At 41.5% G+C, this 20553-nt stretch overlaps 2 protein-coding genes across 2 annotated transcripts; both read right to left on the reverse strand.

The window, feature by feature from the left end:
- Window positions 1–1714: 1714 nt before the first annotated feature.
- On the reverse strand, window positions 1715–6938 carry golga5 (golgin A5). Its single transcript, XM_034675394.1, has 13 exons — window positions 6744–6938; window positions 5542–6203; window positions 4370–4594; window positions 4061–4280; window positions 3846–3969; window positions 3545–3748; window positions 3268–3438; window positions 3050–3178; window positions 2875–2973; window positions 2575–2794; window positions 2390–2489; window positions 2242–2305; window positions 1715–2170 (listed from the first exon to the last, which is right to left on the reverse strand). Exons 2-13 carry the CDS (start codon window positions 6194–6196, stop codon window positions 2090–2092), a joined length of 2292 nt encoding a protein of 763 aa, XP_034531285.1. The 5' UTR covers window positions 6197–6203; window positions 6744–6938; the 3' UTR covers window positions 1715–2089.
- Window positions 6939–8312: 1374 nt separating this feature from the next.
- Window positions 8313–20498, reverse strand: rtf1 (RTF1 homolog, Paf1/RNA polymerase II complex component). Its single transcript, XM_034675396.1, has 18 exons — window positions 20147–20498; window positions 15841–15951; window positions 15596–15746; window positions 14834–15035; window positions 14113–14230; window positions 13612–13723; window positions 13397–13535; window positions 13124–13301; window positions 12840–12922; window positions 12652–12739; window positions 12373–12480; window positions 12208–12285; window positions 11790–11911; window positions 11057–11114; window positions 9855–9932; window positions 9667–9765; window positions 9444–9558; window positions 8313–9345 (listed from the first exon to the last, which is right to left on the reverse strand). Exons 1-18 carry the CDS (start codon window positions 20228–20230, stop codon window positions 9239–9241), a joined length of 2031 nt encoding a protein of 676 aa, XP_034531287.1. The 5' UTR covers window positions 20231–20498; the 3' UTR covers window positions 8313–9238.
- Between the last annotated feature and the right edge of the window lie 55 nt (window positions 20499–20553).

Raw genomic sequence — 20553 nt, forward strand, 5'->3', positions numbered from 1 at the left:
AACAAATTAATGTTTATTGATTTATTTATTTAGTTGTATTGTATTATACTTTAATTTTATATTATTAATTTGAATTCTAATGTATTTTAAATGTAATTACTGTAATTAACTAACATTGATATACCGTCTTTTTTATTGAATATGGTACAATAGCTTTGGCTTTACAGGTTAATCCAACTCATTGTATTTTATATCACCTTTCATATATACCAGCATGCAGCCCTGAATGCTGCAAGGTCACAAAGGAACAGAAACCAGAATATAAATTGCTTTAGAAAAAATATAGAAGACTAGAACAAGAAAGAAGAAGATTATCAAACAGTTATTTAAAACAATTGAATTAAAAGCATTACAGTAAAAAAAAAACCTCAATGATATACACTACCAGTCAAAAGTTTGGACACACCTTCTCATTCAAGGGTTTGTATTATTTTAATTATTGTAAACACTGTAGATTAATACTGAAGGCATCAAAACTATGAAAGAACATATATGGAATTATTTAATTTTTTTTAAAAAGTGTTAAACAAATCAGAATATGTTTTATATTTTAGATTCTGTAAAGTAGCCCCCTTTTTCCTTCATGACAGCTTTGCACACTCTTGGTATTCTCTCAGTCTGCTTCATGAAGTGGTCTCCTGGAATGGTTTCTAATTAACATGAGCCTTGTCAAGAGTTCATTTGTAGAATGACTTGCCTTCTTAATGTGTTTGAGACCATCAGTTGTGTTGTTCAGAGGTAGGGTTAATACACAATGGAGAGCCTTATTTGACTACTGTTGTAATCCAGATTATGAACAAAACCAGATTATTTCATAGTTTTGATGTCTTCAGTTTTAATCTACAATGTTGAAAATAATTAAAATAAATAAAAACCATTGAAGGAGAAGGTGTGTCCAAACTTTTGACTGGTAGTGTGTAAAACAAAATCAAAAATACATTTTGTAAAATGTTAAAAAAAGACAAAAAATATGTCAGAGATGAAAGTATACAAAAAACTATAATTAAAAAAATACCAAAAACTATTAAATTACTTCATATTAATAAATAAAAAAAGATAAGAGTTTGTCATTTTGATATCCAGACGCAGCGACCTCCAGAGTTTGGGGCATAATACACAAAATATTCACTTGTTCCTTTCACATGAGGATTTTTTTAAAGTAAGGGATTTAAGGATCTAATGATCCAGTTTGGACATAAAATAAAATATATTTTATTTATGGAGAAGTAAGGTCATGTAGAGCTTTATAAACAAAGGGAAGCAATAGGATGTCTGTGCAGTGATTTAAGCTGTGGGGTTGTTTCAATCTGTTTTAGTTTTTCAGTTAATATCCTGGCAGCATCATTCTCAACACGTTGTAGTTGCTTCATTTCAAATAAGCACAAGGGTGGCTAAGTGTGCTCTCATGGAGGAAATGTCTGCAACATGTTGGGTTTGATGTGGATACTTTATATCAGATTAACCATCAATAGTTCAGAAAATATTACATTTAGTAGAGAAATTGTGTCAGAAATAAATGTGAAAAAGGTTTGAATAAGAAAAGAAGTATTAAACGCTTCAGCTCTATTCACTTTTCTTCACATATCTGCAGCATGAGACTCAGAAATATCACATCATGATTAAACGTGACTTTGTAGACAGAGATCAAAGCAATACAGTGACATTAAAGATGTGAGACTGAGATCATCTTTGAGAAAACGTCCAGGATGCTTAGTTTCTTTGTACTCATTTATTAAAAGAATCTTTTTTACATAGTGTTAAATACAATCTCTCCAGAGGACAGAGGTCTGAAGCAGACGATGAGAACGGGTGTGTTTGATTTAATGTCCTTTCAACAGACCACCAACACAATATATATTTATATATATCACTCTGCAATTACTTTAAAACTCGTCAGTTCAGACAGCCGTCGGGTATCGATCCTCAGTTTGAAACAAAAAAAGAAGAAATAACTTTAATTCTAAGCATTTATGTGCAAATCAGGTAAAGTCAGGACCCAGGCTCCGTGTGTCCCAGCAGCTCGTACTGTCCGTACACCGAGGGCTGCAGTGAACAAACATCTCAACACACACCAGGAGGATTCAAGTCTTCATCTCCCGTCAGGATGATTGTGATGCATCTCTGGTGTGTAGGTCAGGAGGACTATCATGACCCACAGGTGCAGGATCGCCTGTGCAGAGAGGACAGTGTCATTAACCAGCATCCAAATACTAAACCACAAGCAGCTTTTCAAACACTCACCATGTACAGGATGACGAATATTCTGGCCATCGGGTAACGCCGCAGGAAGATCCCGAGTCTGATGCTGGAACAGTAAGATTCAAGGGTCATGTCAGACTCAGGGAAGTGTTAAAGAAAAGGATGTGAGGAGAAGAAGAATCAAAGGTACCTGAAGCGGTCGATGGTGCTGGCTGCCTTGCGTACTTGTCCGTACATGCCTGGAGCGTCCTGATCGCTGAACAGGACCGGAGTGCTTCTCTGTCGCGCCCCTTCAAAAGTAACACACAGAAAATTACTCCATCATGAAAAGCTTGACTGTATGACACCACCCTCTCCTCCATCATCCTCTCCTACCTGCTCCCTCCAGACCGCTCATGTTGATGGCCTGCCCTCCGCTCTGCCCCCCCTGAGCGTTCTTCAGCTGCTGCTCCAGACGCTCCAGCTGGAAGACCAGAGAGCTCTTCTCTGTGCCCAGAGCCTCCAGCATGGTCTGCTTCTGGATCAGGGTCTCCGTCAGCTGGTGGAGACGGTTCTCCAGCTCCGCCTGGCTGTTGCTGAGAGTCTTGTTGGTCAACTGGAAGAGTGAATCAGAACACTGTGTTACAACTTTCTTCTTCCCGACAGACATCTACATGTGACACACGAGGGACCGACCTGGTTCCTGAGTTTCTGGATTTCATCTTCCCGGTCCTTGACTCTGCTCTGCAGGGTGGCTTTTGCTCGATGTTGCTCCTCCTCCACGTACTGCAGCTCCTGAGAGTTGATGGATGCACTTTTATTAAAAACACATCTCACAGTTTGTGGTTTCTCACATCTTCTCTCCTCTTACCTGTTTGTAGCGCTCCATCTCAGCCTCCACCTCCTGCTTAGCTCTGTGCTGTGCAGCCTGTTGCTCCTCTAACTGCACCTGCTGCTCCCTCCAGGTCTCTGCTTCTGTGAGACCCTGATTCTCCAAATCCTGTACAAGGAAAAACACTTGAATATCTTCACTGCGGTTTGAATTTGAACGTTCTCTGATCAGACTTTCTGTCACTTGAAAAGTCTCACCTGGATTTCTATCCGCAGTGTGTGCACTTGTCCCTGCAGCTTCTGGATCTCCTCCCTCTGCAGTTCCTTATCGTGACGCAGATCCTCCAGCTCCAGAGACATCGCCCCGCTGCCGTCCAGAGTGTCCAGACCGGATCCTTCCTTCAGGCTGCTGATCAACTTCTCTTTGGACTGCATTCAGACACAGGAGACACAACCGTTCTGAATCTGTTTGAAAACGACTGCAGCTATAAAAAACGATCGTCTGAACGCAGAGAGAGAACAGAGTCGATCTTACCTGCAGGATGCGTGAAGCTTTGTGTTTGTAGTCCTGTAGCTCCTGTTTGGCGCTCTCAGCTGCATTTTTGGAACTTTTCAGTTGCTGCTGGAGATCATCGGCCCGGAGCTTCTCCTCTGCAGCCCGCCGCTCGGCTGCGGTCACCGTCTCCGCGAGGGTCTGCCTCTCAGCCTCCACTTTGGACAGACGACCAGCGTACTCGCTCTGCACAAGAAAAGAGAGAGAATCAAGTCGTCAAAGAATCCTCCGTGCAAACTAAACCGGATGAAAAGCAGAGGAAAAGGAATGACTTTGTGTTTACCTGCATCTGCCGGAAGTTGTCCTGTTCCCTCCTGAGGGAGAGGTCAGCCTCACGCAGTCTCTCCTGGATGGTTTCCAGAGCCTGGTTATGCATGCTGCTCCCCTGTGAGTGGTCCTGAATGATCCTGAAAGAAAACCAAACGATGATGAAGACTTCAAACAACTCCTGAAAGATGGATTCATTCTGCACTTTCAAACTCTCATAAGAGTGCATACCTCGACTTCTCCCTCTGAACCTCGTCTAATGCAGCGTTACGAGTCTTCAGCATCTGATCCGCTTCATCCAGTCGGATCTTCAGGACCGCAAGCTGACCGTCTTTGGCAGAGAGGGTTTCTGTGAGGTCATCAACCTGCGACCGAAATTCCCGTAACATCCTGTCGCTCTGAGACTGCTCCGAGTTCCGCCGGTCTGCTCGAAGGCGGGTCTGGTTCAGCTCTAAGGGAGTGCACGAAAAACCGTTAAATCAACACAGAGGGAGAGAGGAGCAGACGTGAAGACTGCAGCTGTGAGGTCTCATGTCTCACCCTCTTGGAGGTCTTTTGCTCTCTGGATGATTGAAGCCATCTCCTGGTTGAGGGAGGACACCTCGCTACGCAGCAGCTGGTTCTCCAGACGCAGACTGGACATGATCTGACTCTGAGGCTCCTCTGAGGGAGGAGGAGGAGGAGGAGGAGGAAGAAGAGGAGAGGGCTCCTGTCTGCTGGACTCCTGAGGGACGGCCAAGCCTGAGTCTGAACTCTCAGGTGTTTCTGCAGCAGAGATCAGAAAAACATCGTTCAGACAGAAGCACTGAAAATGATTCATAGAAAGGAGGTGACAGAGTGGCTGCTTCTGTTGCTCATGAAACATCACGTGACATTATCAGGAGAGAGCGGCAGGATAAAGACACATTTGAGATACAAATACTGTCATCCTCAGGCTACATAAACAAAATAAATTTAGAGCTTCAGAAATAAGAGAACAGATCAGAGACGGACCGGACATGGATCAGGTGGAATTTGTCCGTCAGAGCTGTGAGGGGGGAAGGTGTCGGACCAAGTGGCTGACGGCACGCCTAAGGACATTATTAACTCCAAATAATAACAGCTGATATTTATATAGTGCCTTTCAAGAAACCCGAGGTCGCTTCACAGGGTCAGGTAGGGGGTCTGGGGGGTAGGTGGGGATATCTAACAGGGAAAGGCCTTGAAGAAAAGGTGTGTTTTGACTGCTTCTTTAAAAGTGTCCAGGGTCGGGGCGCTGCGGATGTAGGGAGGGGAGAGTTCCACAGAGTAGGGGCTGCCACACTGAAGGCTCTGTCCCTGAAGGTCCACAGCTTAGTCCAGGGGATGGAGATGGAGATGGAGAGGAGACCCAGGTCCGAAGACCTTAGGTTCCGGGATGGAATGTGTTGGTGGAGGTGGAGGAGGTCAGCCAGGTATTGGGGGGCGAGGGCATGCAGGGATTTGTAGGTGAGGAGGAGGAGCTTATAGGTGATGCGGTACTTTACAGAGAGCCAGTGGAAGTGAATGAGAGTCGGGGTGACCAATAAAAATGAACATTAAAACACGTTTGAGTGTTAAAAGAAAGCAGAGTGAGATTTTTTTAGTCTGAAAGCCATCTCAGGATGTCCAGGAGAAGATCAGAGTAAACTTGTGATGTGAATCTTTGGACACAGGGGGCGCCAAAGTTCTCACAGCAGCTTTAAGACTCCTACCTTGACTTTGTTCTTTCGCCGAGCTCTCCTCCGATGTTTTGACGCTGTGAGCAGACAGAGAGCTCATACTGGAGGCCCTGGAAACCCCCCTGGTGGAGGGTGGCGTGGACGGGGCGGATGGAACCGTATGAGGTGTGGTGGAACGAGGCGGTGTCAGGTTCTGGGCCTCCATGACCGGCACCACCGCTTTCACAAGTTCTCTTCTTGAGTCCCGCCTGCTGCTGTCAGGAGGATCCGAGCTGTTCAGAAAGTCAAACAACATGTCGTCGTCCACGTCCTGCTCGCTCTTTTTGGGCCTCACAAACCCAGACGAGGGTTTGGCAGAGTTCGGGGCGCCGCTGTTCGAAGCGGAGGCGGTGCTGGGCACGTTGGCGGTGCCGGCCAGCAGAGTCGCACTGGATCTCTTGATGTTTCCAGCGGCTGAAGAGATGAAGCTCGGGGCATCGTGAGAGGAGGAATAGGTGTGATGTGATACAGCTGTGCTGGTCTTATAATCTGAAGTGTTGTACTCTGGTTTGATGATTGATTCTCCTTCATACGGGGAGGAGAAGGAGGACGATCTCTCCTGGTTGAGGGTCAGGGCGGTAGCAGCTCCCTGGTCCACTTTATTCAGGAAGTCTTCAGCTTTACCGGCCAAGTCAGTGAACCAGGACATGATGATCCTGGAGGCGGAGACACAGACACACGGTTTAAAGAACCTTAGATGTCAGCTGCTCATCAATCATGACTCAGAGACACTGGATAGACTTTATGGGCATGGATATATGTCTCTATCTGTCTCCTCTCTTTCTCATGTTTGCAGCTTTAAACATCCTCATCTCTGTCTTCTTACATTTACATCTATACAGCTGCTAATATTATATTTCTAACAGTCTAGTAATGGCAAAACAGTCGCCATCTCTTCTGATAACACATTGATGAATAGACACAAACAGGATGGAGTCATGATGCTGAAATCAGGAGTCTGATCGATGATAGAAACAGACCTGAGGACAGCTAATAACACGACATGACTGATGAGTTAGTGTCTTAAATTAGACTTATTTAGTTCCTGTAAAGATTCCCATAATGTAAAATGACAAGAGTCATCCTCCTCTGCGCTGACGTAGTCCTAAAGTAAAGTAAACACAGCTGATTTCAGATTAACTCCATTAATGCTAAAGCTAACATGCTAGCTGTCTCGTAGTGAATCTTCCTCTCACCGGTTAACGGGACCGTGAAGTCTGAAAACGTCTCCGGTCAGCTGCCCACCGCCGCGGGGTGAAGAGTCAACATGTAAGAGAAACTCAATCCAAACAAACTCAGTGTAAAGTCAGAATCTGTCACAGAGGATGTCAGGGATCTTCTCAATACGTGGACCAGGAAGCGCTACAGAGCGAGGACCCCAAACAGAGCGCCCGATGAGCCGCCTGATTAAAAATTAACCAATGGGCTTTACAATAAACACAACCCTCCTTCTATCTGTGTGTACAGTGTGATGTACACACTACAATGATGTCATGACACTTTCAATATTAAATAATAAGGAAGAGGATTAGGGCCACTGTAAAAAATATTTTGAGGGCTGCAAGGAAGCCATTTTTTAGGTGTACTATTTTATTTAATTTTATTCTGAAATTAAATTCAGAATTCTGACTTTAACCTCAGAATAATACTTAAAAATACCATTGTAAACACATTTTATTTGCTTACCAGTCTTCCAAAAAATGTCAGTGGCCTTAATTCTCTCCTGTAAAATAACATAAAAATAATAAGTATTGAAACATCTTTGTAACATAAAGAGAATATAGTAAATAGAAGAGTGCCATCCAGAAGTGAAGTTTGAGTTTGAATGTTTATTATCAACAATCAAATGTACAATTAACAAAAAGCATAGTAGTAGTTGTTTGACACAGACGTTCAGCAGAGAAAATTGAAAATGGAGAAAACATATTTTAACTTTACAATGCCTACCTTTTATGGTAGGACAGGTGTGCCATTGTAAAAATACTGTCTAGTAATTTTTATCAGTACACAGTTCATCTAAAAAATTTAGAATGTAATATTTTCAATGAATTATTTAACAAAGTAAATATCTAATATATTATAGTCTTATTACACACAAACTAGCATGTTTCCAGTATTTAATTAATATAACTTAAAGGAAAGAAAAGACTTGATAATATAAGGCTACTGCATTTTGACTTACCTTACTGAAATTGATTAATTTAAAAAAAATCTAACCTTTTTTGACCCTTTAATTTCTTGAGATGCAATAATATCATCTTATAAAAAGGAAAAAAGGTTGACCTTCATCTATTTTTGAAGCTATACTCACAACTTTACAAACTACAATTGTGTTTAAATATGCATCAAATTAAAAATGTGTTACTGAAATACCTTTAGTCCTACATTTTGTGATAGACCTTAAATATTTTCTATATGTTAAAGAAAAAATAGTTAACTGCAATACAATTACACTGACATAGATTAAGTTATCCCTTTAGAAAAGTAAGAGAGAATGTTTTCAGGAGAAAGAATTATAATTCAGGATAAAACACACATAACAAGAGGACTTACATGTAGATGCAAGCTACAGTTGCTTACAGCTGAATTAAACCCAGGTAAATAATATTTGTAACATGTATAAAAAAAATGAAAGACTCCATAACACCAACATGACTTCAATGACATTATGTATTTGAACTCCAGTGACCTTTTGGTTTCTGTATTGATCTCATTAAGTCTTCACATTCTCATCCTCAGATCAGAAATGACACAAACTGACAAAGTTACGAAACAGTGCCTCTTTATTTTTTCCGCACTCACTCCAAAATGCATATTTACATGGCATGCCACATCAATACAGGAACTGACTATGGACACAATCAATAACACGAAGAATCTGCTCTGGAAGTCGAGGGGAGGGGAATGTTTTCCCATAAACAACCAAGAGAAAAACAGAACTGAAGCAACACTTGTATAACCAGGCCAGCCATAGAAAAGGTTCCTTTTGAATTTAGTTGTTTCAAAGACTTAAAAAGGGACAAATGTCTTTCCCCGCGTGTGCTCAACTTCTCACATTTGTCATGAGGGGCCGGCGGCACATACGAGTCCAAGATCTAAACTTTGCCATAAAACACAAAGCTGTTAAAATTCAGGATGGACTGCAAACTGCGCAGATTCAGGGGGAGTGGGGGGATTTACAACAGTCATCCATGTAAGAACACGCTGGTAATCTCCATCAGAGCTCCAGTCCAGTCGTCTCAAAATGCCTCAACAATCTAAGTCTTCTAAGATAGTGTCCTTGTTCAAGGTAATAATCCACAAGCGCTGTGTCCTTTCAGAAAAATAAAAAGACATTAGAGGAGTGGAATCCAGAAGATCCAAAATTGCGGGTAAAGAAGTTAAATACATAAAAAAGAAACACAACTCAACGTACGAGTTTGTGTGTGAGGATGAAAAATAAACAAAAACAAACATCTGGACAAATTTCTTCTGAGAGATCCTTTGAGAAAAAATCTTTGCTCCATCAGTATTTCCTCTGTGTTCGGATAAACAGTCTGTCGTATGAACATTCAAACACACGTCCTCTGGGAGTCATTCACACACACTCACACACACACACTTGCTCTCTCACACTCACACTCACTCTCTCTCACACACACACAGCCAATTACATATGCAGTGTGGTTTCTGAATGACAGGCTTGCCCACGTCAGATCAGCCCCCTCCTCTTCTTGTAGTCCTCCAGGTTGAGGGACCTGCGGGGGGCACCGTCCTTCACCGGCAGTGCGTTGGAGCTTACAGACAGAGACTTGGCCTCTGCAGGACAGGGGAGCAAAATACAGGTTATTAAAAACATCATTATTATTAAAGCAATGACATCGAGCAGGATAACACACAAGGAAGAAACCTCTCACCTGCGTTGGGGACCTGGAGGTCAATCTTAACGTCGAAATCATGAACTTTGAACAAGTCCTCTGAGAGGTCAGTGGTTGGCTTGGGGAGGTCTTTGTCTTTTGAGTTTGCTTGACCCTAAAATGCAGCAAATGAAAGAACAATCAGATCATTAATGAAATAACATTTACAGTTATTTTAACATCACAGAGTTCACACTCCAAAACACTGAGCGTCTCCTCTCACCAGTTTGTTCTTGTCGCCTGCAAGATCTGATGCTGATCCAGAGCCGTACTTCTGGTTCAGGTGGGCCAGGATAGCTGCGTGGACTGACGGGTCTCTGGCCTGCAGGACCAAAAGATACAGACAGGTTTAACAGACTATCAATGTTAGATTCAGCATTATTACACCACAGAGAAAAGAATAGACCTTACATTAGACACCATGGTGGGCTTGCACTGTCTTCGTGTGAAAGGATCCATTTGTTGGTTTTTGGAGTTTTGTCCTTCAGCCTGAGGAAACATAAACCAGAAGCATGTTCAACATCTGAAGGAAGGCAGTATTTCAGCTTATCAGATAACTGTGTGTTTAATATTTGCAAACATAAAGAAACATAAAATATGAACAGGAAACTTTTATCAGGTAACATCAATGCAGTCGTGTCACACCCGTCAGTGCAAACACGACGTGCAGGATGTGAACAGGATGCAGAACTGAGGCTGTGAAAAACTACATTATCAGACCCTTTCTTCTTTAAATTAATATTTCAAAGAAGCTTCTGCAGTTATTTATTAAACAGAACAGCTTAAAAGAGACAGGAGACTCCAGAGAGGAGAGACTGTCTCTTTATACAGGGCACCTGATCCGCTGACTCAGCTAAACCAGCGCCCCCTGCTGGTCTTGTTATGAATACTATCAATCATTTCCTGGTGTAATAAATATTGATGATATCAGCTCCCAGTAGACTCATCTTCTGATTGTGAAACTAATGCAGGTAGCAAAATATCTAATCTGCCTAAAGCTGCATTAAACAGAATGATGCACATTATTTAGAAACCACGGGTATCAAATGTATCACATTAAAATGTTAAATGTATACAGTACATGTTTCAGGTTGTGTTTGCTGCATGTACTAACACTGTGAAAGAAAAATTTGTCTTTTATTTTATTTTTTTTGTCTTGTTTTGCTTTGTTTTGATAATGTTTTCTGTGAGCATTATGGGTTTATTTTCTTTGTGGGTTTTTTGTGTATTGTGAAATCTTTATTTAAGAATAAATATATTGAAAGAGAAACCACGGACGCAGGCTGCAAAGCAAGTTCCTCAATTAAGGGGTCGACAATAAAACTTCCATTTTTGAAGCATTTTTTTTATAATTCTTTAATTCCCACATTTTGTTTACAATCCTGACCTTTGATTAATATTTTTGTATTTATTTATTTTTATTTTCTTGTTATTATTGAAGAATTTTGTTGTCTTACAGTTTTGTTATAAGTGTTCAACTTTTGTCAAATTCTGTCAAAAAGGTTCTAATATACAACGTTCATAAAAAAAACAAAAAACAATCCAGACCTTTAAATTAAACATAGAAAGTAATAATGATATTCAGTGTGAAGGTGAAAGAGTTAAACACTTACCACGAGAGCTTTCTCTGATTCCACGATGTTCCAGCTTCTGTTCCTCTGATTGATGTAGCTGAAGGATTCAAAATAATAGATAACAAGAGTTAAAGATATTTCTCTCATAAAATCACAACAAATTATTTTATTTAAAAAATATATAAATGTGCAATTTTCTTAATTTCCTCCCATGGAGCTTTTAAAATATTTCAAAGAGTAAAATAAAGGGTAAAGATGTTCTCAGAAGTTAACAGAAGAGGCGTCTTGAACTCAGCTTACTTCAGTTTATTCTTTTACATACTCTGTTTCTTTTAATTAATCCTCATCCACTTAAAACTTTATCATATACACTTAAGTTCTATTAGTTTGGCAGGTCCTTTCAGTATTATTATTATTATACAAAACGAGTAAGGGGCGGACACTTTGGCCCTGTGCAAAACAAATAAAATAAAGATCAAATAAAAATAAAATAAAGATCAAATAAAAATAAAATAAAGATCAAATAAATATCAAATAAAGATCAAATAAAATAAAATAAAGATCAAATAAAATAAAATAAAGATCAAATAAAGTAGAATAAAATAAAATAAAGATCAAATAAAATAGAATAAAATAAAATAAAGATCAAATAAAATAAAATAAAGATCAAATAAAATAGAATAAAATAAAATAAAGATCAAATAAAATAGAATAAAATAAAATAAAATAAAGATCAAATAAAATAAAATAAAGATCAAATCAAAGATCAAACCTGATAGCAGAGATGCTCTTTGTCCTCTGTCTGTCGAGTGCTTCTGCTCTCTCCTCCAGCTCGTTCAGCTCATCCTGGATCACCTTGACTTTGTCACCGTCTCCGCTCTCTTCTGCCATCGCCTTCAGTCAGAAATGACAACAGTAACATTAAAAACGCAGGAAATGTGTTTATATTTATGTGGATTCATCATTAAGAAGAGTTTATATTTGACTTTAAAGCCCATGTGAGAGATCTTTAGTTTGTTATGGATGCATTTTTATCAGCAACAAGACAGGTGATTCCTAGATTGTAATTTTGAATGCTTGTAGCTGCAGGACGAGGTCAGCAGAGGTTAAAGGGACCACTTTATGCACAGAGAAAGTTCCTCACAGGAGCTTTAAATAAGCTACCAAGAGTATCACAAGCTGTATCTTACCTTATCTTTAAGTAACTGTGTTTTCTTCATGGCGTAATTCGGCGGTGCTTTTCGGAATCTGTCCTTCTCTTTAACAATCTGCAGCGAGAAAAACAACAAAAGGTAAGATTTCTATTCGCCCTGAAGCCGAACAGATCGAGTAACATGCAGGAGAAGCTGCCTTACATCCTCTATGTCTTTGTCATTGAACTTGTAGTTCATAGCTTCTTTGATGGACTGCTCCTTTTTGGTGATTTCGTCAAGAGTCGGTACTTGCATCACAGCGTCCAGCATCTGAAGAAGAGAAGAGGAACTTGAACTTTCATTTCAAGGTTTTAATATCTGGCTTAGTGAGTGTCCTTTAAAAAAAATCACATATTCTAGAGTACAAGATGTTAGAGATGCTCAAATAGCTGCATCAATCTGATCCCTGCAGAGGAATGCAAACACTTTTCAAACACTCACCGCTTCTTTCCACTTCATGAACTCGTTTTCTGTGAACTCCTGATTTGACACAAACTCCAGCCTGAACACCCGTGTGTCGCCGCCATGCCTGCCGAGGATACAAAGGTCAAAAAGGTCACATGTTTGAAGAAACGGTTCTTGATTACCAAAAGGTACAATGTATGCAGTGTTGATAATTCAGCACCAACCTTAACTGTAGTCCTTTGTTTGTTCGTGTCGTCCCGAGCTGGTAAATCTTCGCCGTCTCTACCACGTCCACGATTTCAGCAACCTTTAGAAAAAACAAGGGGAGGAGCAAAACTCAGTCAAAGAATCTCATGAAGAAACAGATCTACAGTCACATTCTGAACCAGAAGCTGCCTTTGGTCTTTGGTGCCCAGGAGTGGTATCGATATATTTTGATTTTTACGAGTATCAAATCAAAGTTCAACATTCTGGTCTCGTTCCACCTCGACCTTGAAACCGGGCTTACCCTATAAACTGGTTTACTGCTGTTGTTCCCGATCCCTATCCTCACAAAGCAGCCCGTCACCGTCTTCGCAAAGAAGGGCATGTGGCACCAGCGCTCCAGCTTGTGTCTGGACAGGCGGATCCTGTTGAGCTCATCAGGTAGTGAGACCGGCTGAGACTTGGGCGGAGTTTCTTCTTTTCTGTTCGCAGAATAAAAAACATCAGAGAGTTTAAATCAAGAGGAAACAAACCTGTGATGATTGTTTTGCTTTAATGTGAAGAGAATGAAACATACTCGTCGTCATCATAAGACGATGAGCGGGAACTCCGGTCGCTTTTCACTGACGACTTGTCGTCGTCTTCCTCCTCCTCTTCTTCGTCATCAGAGTACACCTCGCTCGTCTTTAGGGGCTGCCGCTTGGCGAGAAGTTCAGCTGCTCAGCAAAGAGATGAAACGTCAGATCATGGAACCATAAAAACACGACACGATGAAGTTAAAGTCACACCAACCTGTTTTATTCTTCTTCTTCTCACGCTCAGCCTTCAGCTCCTCCATGGCCTGAGACTTTTTGTCAAGCTTCTCATCCCGCTTGGATCGTCTCTCCTTGTTGTGGGACATGACCTGGAGGGAGGAGGGTGTTACAGTCACACAGAGTCAAACGCAGGATTTAAAACTTGTGTTAGAAATGAATTCATATGTTGTTGTTTCTCATGCTGTATTGACTGCAGATCGCTGGTGTATCTGTCTCTGCAGATTTCGAGTTTCACTGATACATTTCAATCTGGTGACTTCAGCGTTATGATCTTAAAAGGATGCTTAATAACTACATGTTTGTGCAGATTTGTAATAAGTGAGAACTCTGTCAGGTCTGTCTTCAAGATATGTAAAGAAAGCATCTTTAAAAATGTTGTTTTTGGAGTTTGGGGAATCTCAATCCTCGTAAGATTTTGCATCCAATGTGTGCTTTGTTTTTCACCTGTAGTGAAGCACAATCATGTCCTTGAACTCACCACTTGTGTGTCTGGGACCTGGGATAGCTTCCTTTTTTCCTGCTCCTCCTCCTGCTTCTTCTTCTTCTCCTCTTTCTCCTTCTTCTTTGCCGTCTTCAGTTTCTTCTTGATTTCAAAACTGTCGACACAAACAGCAAGTTGTTGAGAAATCAGGGGAAATTCAAGCAAGAACAAAATCTAAATTCCTTTCAAATGTCTCCTGGTGCATGCATTCGACTGATATTTTATAGTTTGATCTTATTTTTTCACATATTCCATGTTAAAACAGCATGCAACACAAGCAAGGGTCTGCAACTAAATCAGCTTAAGTGCATTGTTGCCCATCGGAGTGACCTTAACGACAGCAAGTGACGCAGCAGGAAGTGATGGAGTGCGACATGCTCTGAAATAAGTGGCTGCGAACTGGAGGGAGATTTCCAAGGCCCTGGGAGTGTTCAGTAATAAAGTGGTGATTGATTTCAGAGCCTGAAAGCTTCATTAACTGAGTGGAGATAATATATAAATCTGTTATTAATGTGTTGTGACTTCACTGTGTTTATCTGTTTATGAAGTGCAAAGTAGGCCGTCAGAAACGCGTCTATCTCCTCCAGCTGGTCTCTTGTGAACAGCTGACAGCGGTTTGTTTACACAGAGCTACAGAAATGTATATCTGTGGACAGCAGGTGTCTGTAACCACGCAGGGCAACTCGATACGGCACATTTTGAACACCCCGCCGCTCACCGTCTCTTCAGCACTTCTCTCTTTTCGATTCTGTTGAACAGCTCCTGCTCCCTCTCCTTCTCCGTCATCTGCTCCAGGCGAGCTCGGTCCTCGGCGTCTCCCATCAGGTCATCGTCGTAGCCGTCCCTGAATACCTCGTCCTCTGAGGAGTCCGAGTCGGAGCTGGAGGAGGAGCTGTTGCTCTCAGAGTCAGACACCTCGCCTGATGAGAGAACGATTCAGTTATGAAGAGCTCAATAACATAACTTCTGTCTGTTACATGCATTTTAAAGGTTAACTAAAGGCAGGTGAGCAAGCTGGATCCATCACTAAGACACGAATCAGGAGGTTGCAATGACTTGTTGTGCTTTTTTAAACAATCATTCAGCAGAAATCCAAATTCTAGGAGCTTAAGATTGGGGGTACTGGGGCCTTTTTGTCTCCCAATCAGCATCAACACTCAGCCTGGATTTTAACCACATTTTCCAGGATTTCCATGACCCTGCTGACCCTCTGAGCAACAGCTTAGACACTACGCTGTGGGATATTGACTGAATGAGGAGGATAAGTACATTAGTCATCTAATCCTGCCTGAAACACACGAGGACATGAAACCCTGTGTGCGTAATCCACACTCAGAAGACTGCGTGCAGCTCTGCTCGTCACGTCTGAGCTTATATTCAACATCTCTGCTAACAACACGCTCCTTAATCTTAATCACTCGTGCATACTGGAGTAATTGTGTCTTTAATGATGACACACTGAATTTAAAGTCACACGTACCCTCCTCTGGTGCAGAGCTCTCCGCGGAGCTGTCTCCATCAGAGCTGCCGGACGCCGTCGCTTTGTTAACCTTCTTCTTGGTGGCGTTCTTCTTCTCAGACCCTTTCCCCGGTTTAACCTTCTTCTTTCCTTTGGTTCCCCCCACAGTCCACTGAGCAGCAGAGGGAAACATTCAGTCTGGGTTAGATAAACAGATGTAAACAGAAAGGTGATTTCTTTAAGGTCAAACGCTGACAGTCTCGTACCTCATCGTCACTGTCGGAGGTCTCGGAGTCTGTAGAAGCTGCAGGTTTGCTGACGGGCTCCTCCTGCTCGCCTGAGTCGACTCTCTTCCTCTTCGCCAAAGACAAAAGCTCCTGAAATCAAACGAAGTCACCGGGTTAAGAAAGAACAAACTATGTTGACTGTGTTTTCTACATAGATTAATTCCTGCATATTCGTCATTAAAATGTCAGAACACTAAATTAATAATTAATGAACACAACATTAGTCTTGTGCATGTTATACGTTTGTGTTTCAACAACATCCATCTCATCCTGCTTTCTTCTACAGTCAAATCTTTCACTCACAGAAATCTTAACTGTTTCTGCAGATTGATGCTTTAAAGAATCAAGAGGTCTGCTTTGTAGCTCGTGTGGAGGCTTTAGTACAAATTTCAGTTTGCTTCATGACCAGCTGTAAACTCCTCAAAGGAGCTTTAAGAGTTGAGAAACTGTAATCTCAAATCACACTTTAACACTACAAAGTTAGAAATGGTTTCTGCAAGTGTAGCTCTGATCAAGCCTCTTACACACTGCAGGCAAGGAGCTCTGCGATCACTACACCTTTATGTGTTTGTGATTTTGCATTGCATTGTGGAAATGCAAGAGAAAGGCTTGTAAACACACAGCATGAGCGACACCTTCCCCTCATTCCTCCTCTGTGCCCACCTCCGAGGACGGGTCAGAGGAGCGACTCTGCCCTATTATTACACCTCCGATACAGACGATCAGTCAACGTTGTGATAATCACAGAGCGAGCAAACCTATCAGACACGGACGATCTCACAGCTCAGAGGTGTGAAAGCTCACCGACGGGCCGAGCCGCTCAGAGAAGACGAGTATTTTTATTGTGCAGGTCAGTTTCTCACACGTGAGCAAGGCAGCGCACACACCGTCATCAAACCACATACTCATGGAGGGTGTGAGCAGTAATTTGTCTTCACTTCTTCCTCCCAATCACTACCTCCCTGTACGTGACCTGACTCATGCCTGTTTCAGAGCCAACCTCCCGTACGTTTCTCTCCTTCAGACAAACTGAATGTCTGCGATCTCTCCCTGATTACACCCTGAAGCTCTTCAACACCTCGTTATGTCACCGTGTATAACGACCTTGGGACGGACTAACCTTACATCCTTGCTGTCCGTGCACATAAGGGACATGATGAGTCCTCCCCAAATCTAACGATTCAGTTTCAGGTTGGTATGTTGCCCCTAAGAGGAATCTAATGCGGTCACCCAGGGCATGAAAACATCTAGACTGGTGAAGCAAAGGAACAAAACCCTGAAACGTTGTGTACACCTGCTCCAACGTGCTGCATCTACATCAGATTGAAGCTTTTTGTCATCACAGTTTAGTGAACTTAAAGGCACAGAAACTCAAGGCCTCATATCACCTTCCAATAAGTCTTAACCATTGGAAATATGACATTAAAAAAATGGTAAAAAGAGAGCACTCATCGGCAGGGTAAGTGTGTTTTGATCAGCTGTCACTGATTCCTTTCCTTAAAATGTCTTATCTTCATGCACAATAGATTCTGATCTAATAGACTGAATGTATAGAAACTTGTGGATTAGCACGTCAACGTAGTGATGCCACAAAATGAGACCCTGCAGTCACAAAGTTCCAAAAGTTAAATCCTGAGTTAGGTTAGAGAGAGAGGGAGAAATCTGCATGACTGACGTATTTAATGGTGCTGGGAAGAGATGACCAGCTGTGCAGCCACTTGTGCATCTTAAAGCCATGTGTGAGGATTCTGAAATGGCGACTGATTTGTATCGTTTCCTGTGCACGAACTTCATCACTTCTTACATCCTGAGAAAGCATGTCGAGGTGAGTATTTTAAACCAAGCTGCCTGTGCTTGTAGGGACTTAATCTGCATTTTTATTCCACAGTTGGCCCTTCCTGTTACTTTGGAGTTTGAAATCTGCAGCATGCAAGATATTTTTATGTTGGACTTTTGCAGATATTTCCACTTGTTACTCTGATTGGGACAGTTTCCAAATTTTTGAAATAAACATAAAACAAGACAGACTTGACAAATTTCATTCTATCATAAATGATCTTTCTCAAATGTAGAGATTCAGTCATGAGAAACAGAATAATATTTTCTGTCGCAGACATGTCGTCAATCCACCGGGCAGTGACGCTCAACCAACATGCTGAAAGGAAAGAGCTTTCAGCTTTGCTGCCCCTATGGCATGGAACGCTCTACAGACTTCATTGAAACTCTCTGAACTTATGACTCTTGGAGCCTTCCGTTCTATCCTGAGGGACAGACAGCGTGAGAGCAGTGAACAGTGCCTGTGTTTTAAACCTTAAATTATTGTTTGTTGTTTTTTACAGCTTCCACTCCTCTTATTCATACTGTAAAACACTATGTATTTATAAAGTGTACGTTTTAATTTGTGCTGTCATTTTCGTGTGACTGTTTTGTGACATGTGCTGCTGACCTCTTGGCCAGGTCACCCTCGTGAAAGAGATCCTGATCTCAATGGGTTTTACCTGGTTAAATAAAGGTTAAATTAAAAAAATAAATAAATAAATAAAATAAAATGAAAGGACTTAGACTTGATGTCCAGATGTCTGCAGTGAAGTTAACATGAGAAGTAATAGCAAGAAGCTTCTCTATGTGACTGAAGATGAAGCTGTGCTGCTCAGGTAAGGCTGAGAGAGAGGCTCTAGTGCAGCACCTTCCACCGTGCTGAGAGAGCAATGTTTGTATTTTGTTACGCTCCTTGTTATGGTCGCCTCTGTATTTCTCAGCTTTGTTGAACGACTGAAGAAAGGAATGCTTTTTCATTCTCACTCTCCAGAAACTCTTGGTGCTGTTCAGGATGACGGTTCTTGAGACACACTTTTAATCTGGTCGTGTTAAAGAAGTGTGTTACTCATCACCTGAGCTTCATAAGCATGCAGATAACTATTTTAATGTCTGTTCCAAACACTTCAAAATTACTTCTATATGGCTACACATGTTGAACTTGTTGGTGCACCCTATGAGCCGTGCATTACAGCAGAAATATGCTGTTAGTTTCTTTAGCCCTTGTTTTTAAAGATGCCATATAAGTTAAGTTATATAAAGGAGTAGAATAAACCCATGTCTCTTTAACTGCACTCATGCATTGTGAAAATTAGGGATGCACTGATCCTACTTTTAAGATCCCGATACTGAACTGATCGGGTATTGATTTAACAATCTCTAATCCTTAATGTGAGGATAAAACTAAGAATCATGTTTTGGCAACTTCAGGCTTTTCTGACTTTGTAAACCAAAATAAAATGAACATTTTAAACTGACAGTATCATTGTTCAAGAGATTATAAATGTGCACCAGCAGTTTGGTGAGTTAATCTTCACAACCAACAGATATTATAATTCAACTTTAAACCTCAGCAGTGGATAAGAGGAGTTAAAAATGAGAATAGAAAAATGTTTAGAGATTTCTAAGGAGTTTGAATACTTGTGCATTTTTTGAAAGCAAGCTCTCCAGTACTTTAACTGAACTAATAATCCAACTGAGCAACTTTCAGCTGCATTGGAGTCAGAATTGAGCATGCATATCTCTACTCTCAGCAAAAACAAAACAACCCACTGCTGTCAGGAGCAACAGAGCAAACAGTGCTCCCTCCACCAAGGCCCTGAACGCCTCATCTGGTTGTTTTGCAGCACCTATGTTCACCTGTTCGTGCATGGGACACACTGAAGCTGCATTCACTGACATGTTACCCTGCAGGTATTCTCAGTCTGTTTGACAACAACACCGAAATAGAACTACAGCTCTGCGCCCATGACGTCACTCCGGAGATAAGGTTCTTCTCTCTAAATCAAACTCTGCTGCGGCTCCAGATGGTGCAAACGTCTTCACACCATTGAGTCTGAAAGCTAACAGTCACATTCACTAACTGAAAAGGATCATAGTGAAGCTGCTCACAGATTAACACCAGTGCGCGGTATTTTAATTGCTAACACAACACTGCAGGACTGCTAACGTCCAGAGCATCACTGTAACCTTAGCATAACTTTGCTAACTGATGCTAATGCAGTGCTTTTAAAAAACATTCATGGAGCCTGTAAATGTGGCAGAATACTTAACGTGTCACTGACAGTTTATTTGACTTGCTGACTTGTGAGTTGAGTGAGAAACAGAGGAGTGTGTTGTAAATAAAACAGGCCTAGCTCGAGCGAGGCCAAACACAGCGCAGTCAGTTAGCATGCGTTAGCTTCACCTCAAGCTGTTGACACCTCAGTTGGCGGTTAAACGTCACTAAATAATAAAAATGGACACCTACCTGGTCTAAGTTATCGTCACTGGCGCTGTCTTCAGAGTCAGAGTCAATCACGACCCGACCTTTCCGCTTCTTTACATTCACCATGATTAGCTGTTCGGCTAACCTGCTAGCTACCTCTGTGTCGTCTAAATGTTTAAGGCTAGCCGTTGGTTGCTACCTTAGCAAGTCAGCCACACAAAGGCAGTACTGAGCATGCGCGCTCGTATTGACACCATGGTTTAAACTGGGTTTTAAAGCCCTTGACGGTGAACTAAAATTATTGTAAATGTTTATTTGCATTGTGTTGTTTTATTTATGTGGTTTAAAATCGGAATTTTGGAGCAAGCGAGGGAGAACGTGATAGCAGAACTACTTATTGACTACGAGTGGGTGAGCCCGGACGGGATTTGTGTTGCACTCAAGCTACA

This window comes from Notolabrus celidotus, chromosome 22 (assembly GCF_009762535.1).
Source record: "Notolabrus celidotus isolate fNotCel1 chromosome 22, fNotCel1.pri, whole genome shotgun sequence".
Classification (NCBI taxonomy): domain Eukaryota; kingdom Metazoa; phylum Chordata; class Actinopteri; order Labriformes; family Labridae; genus Notolabrus; species Notolabrus celidotus.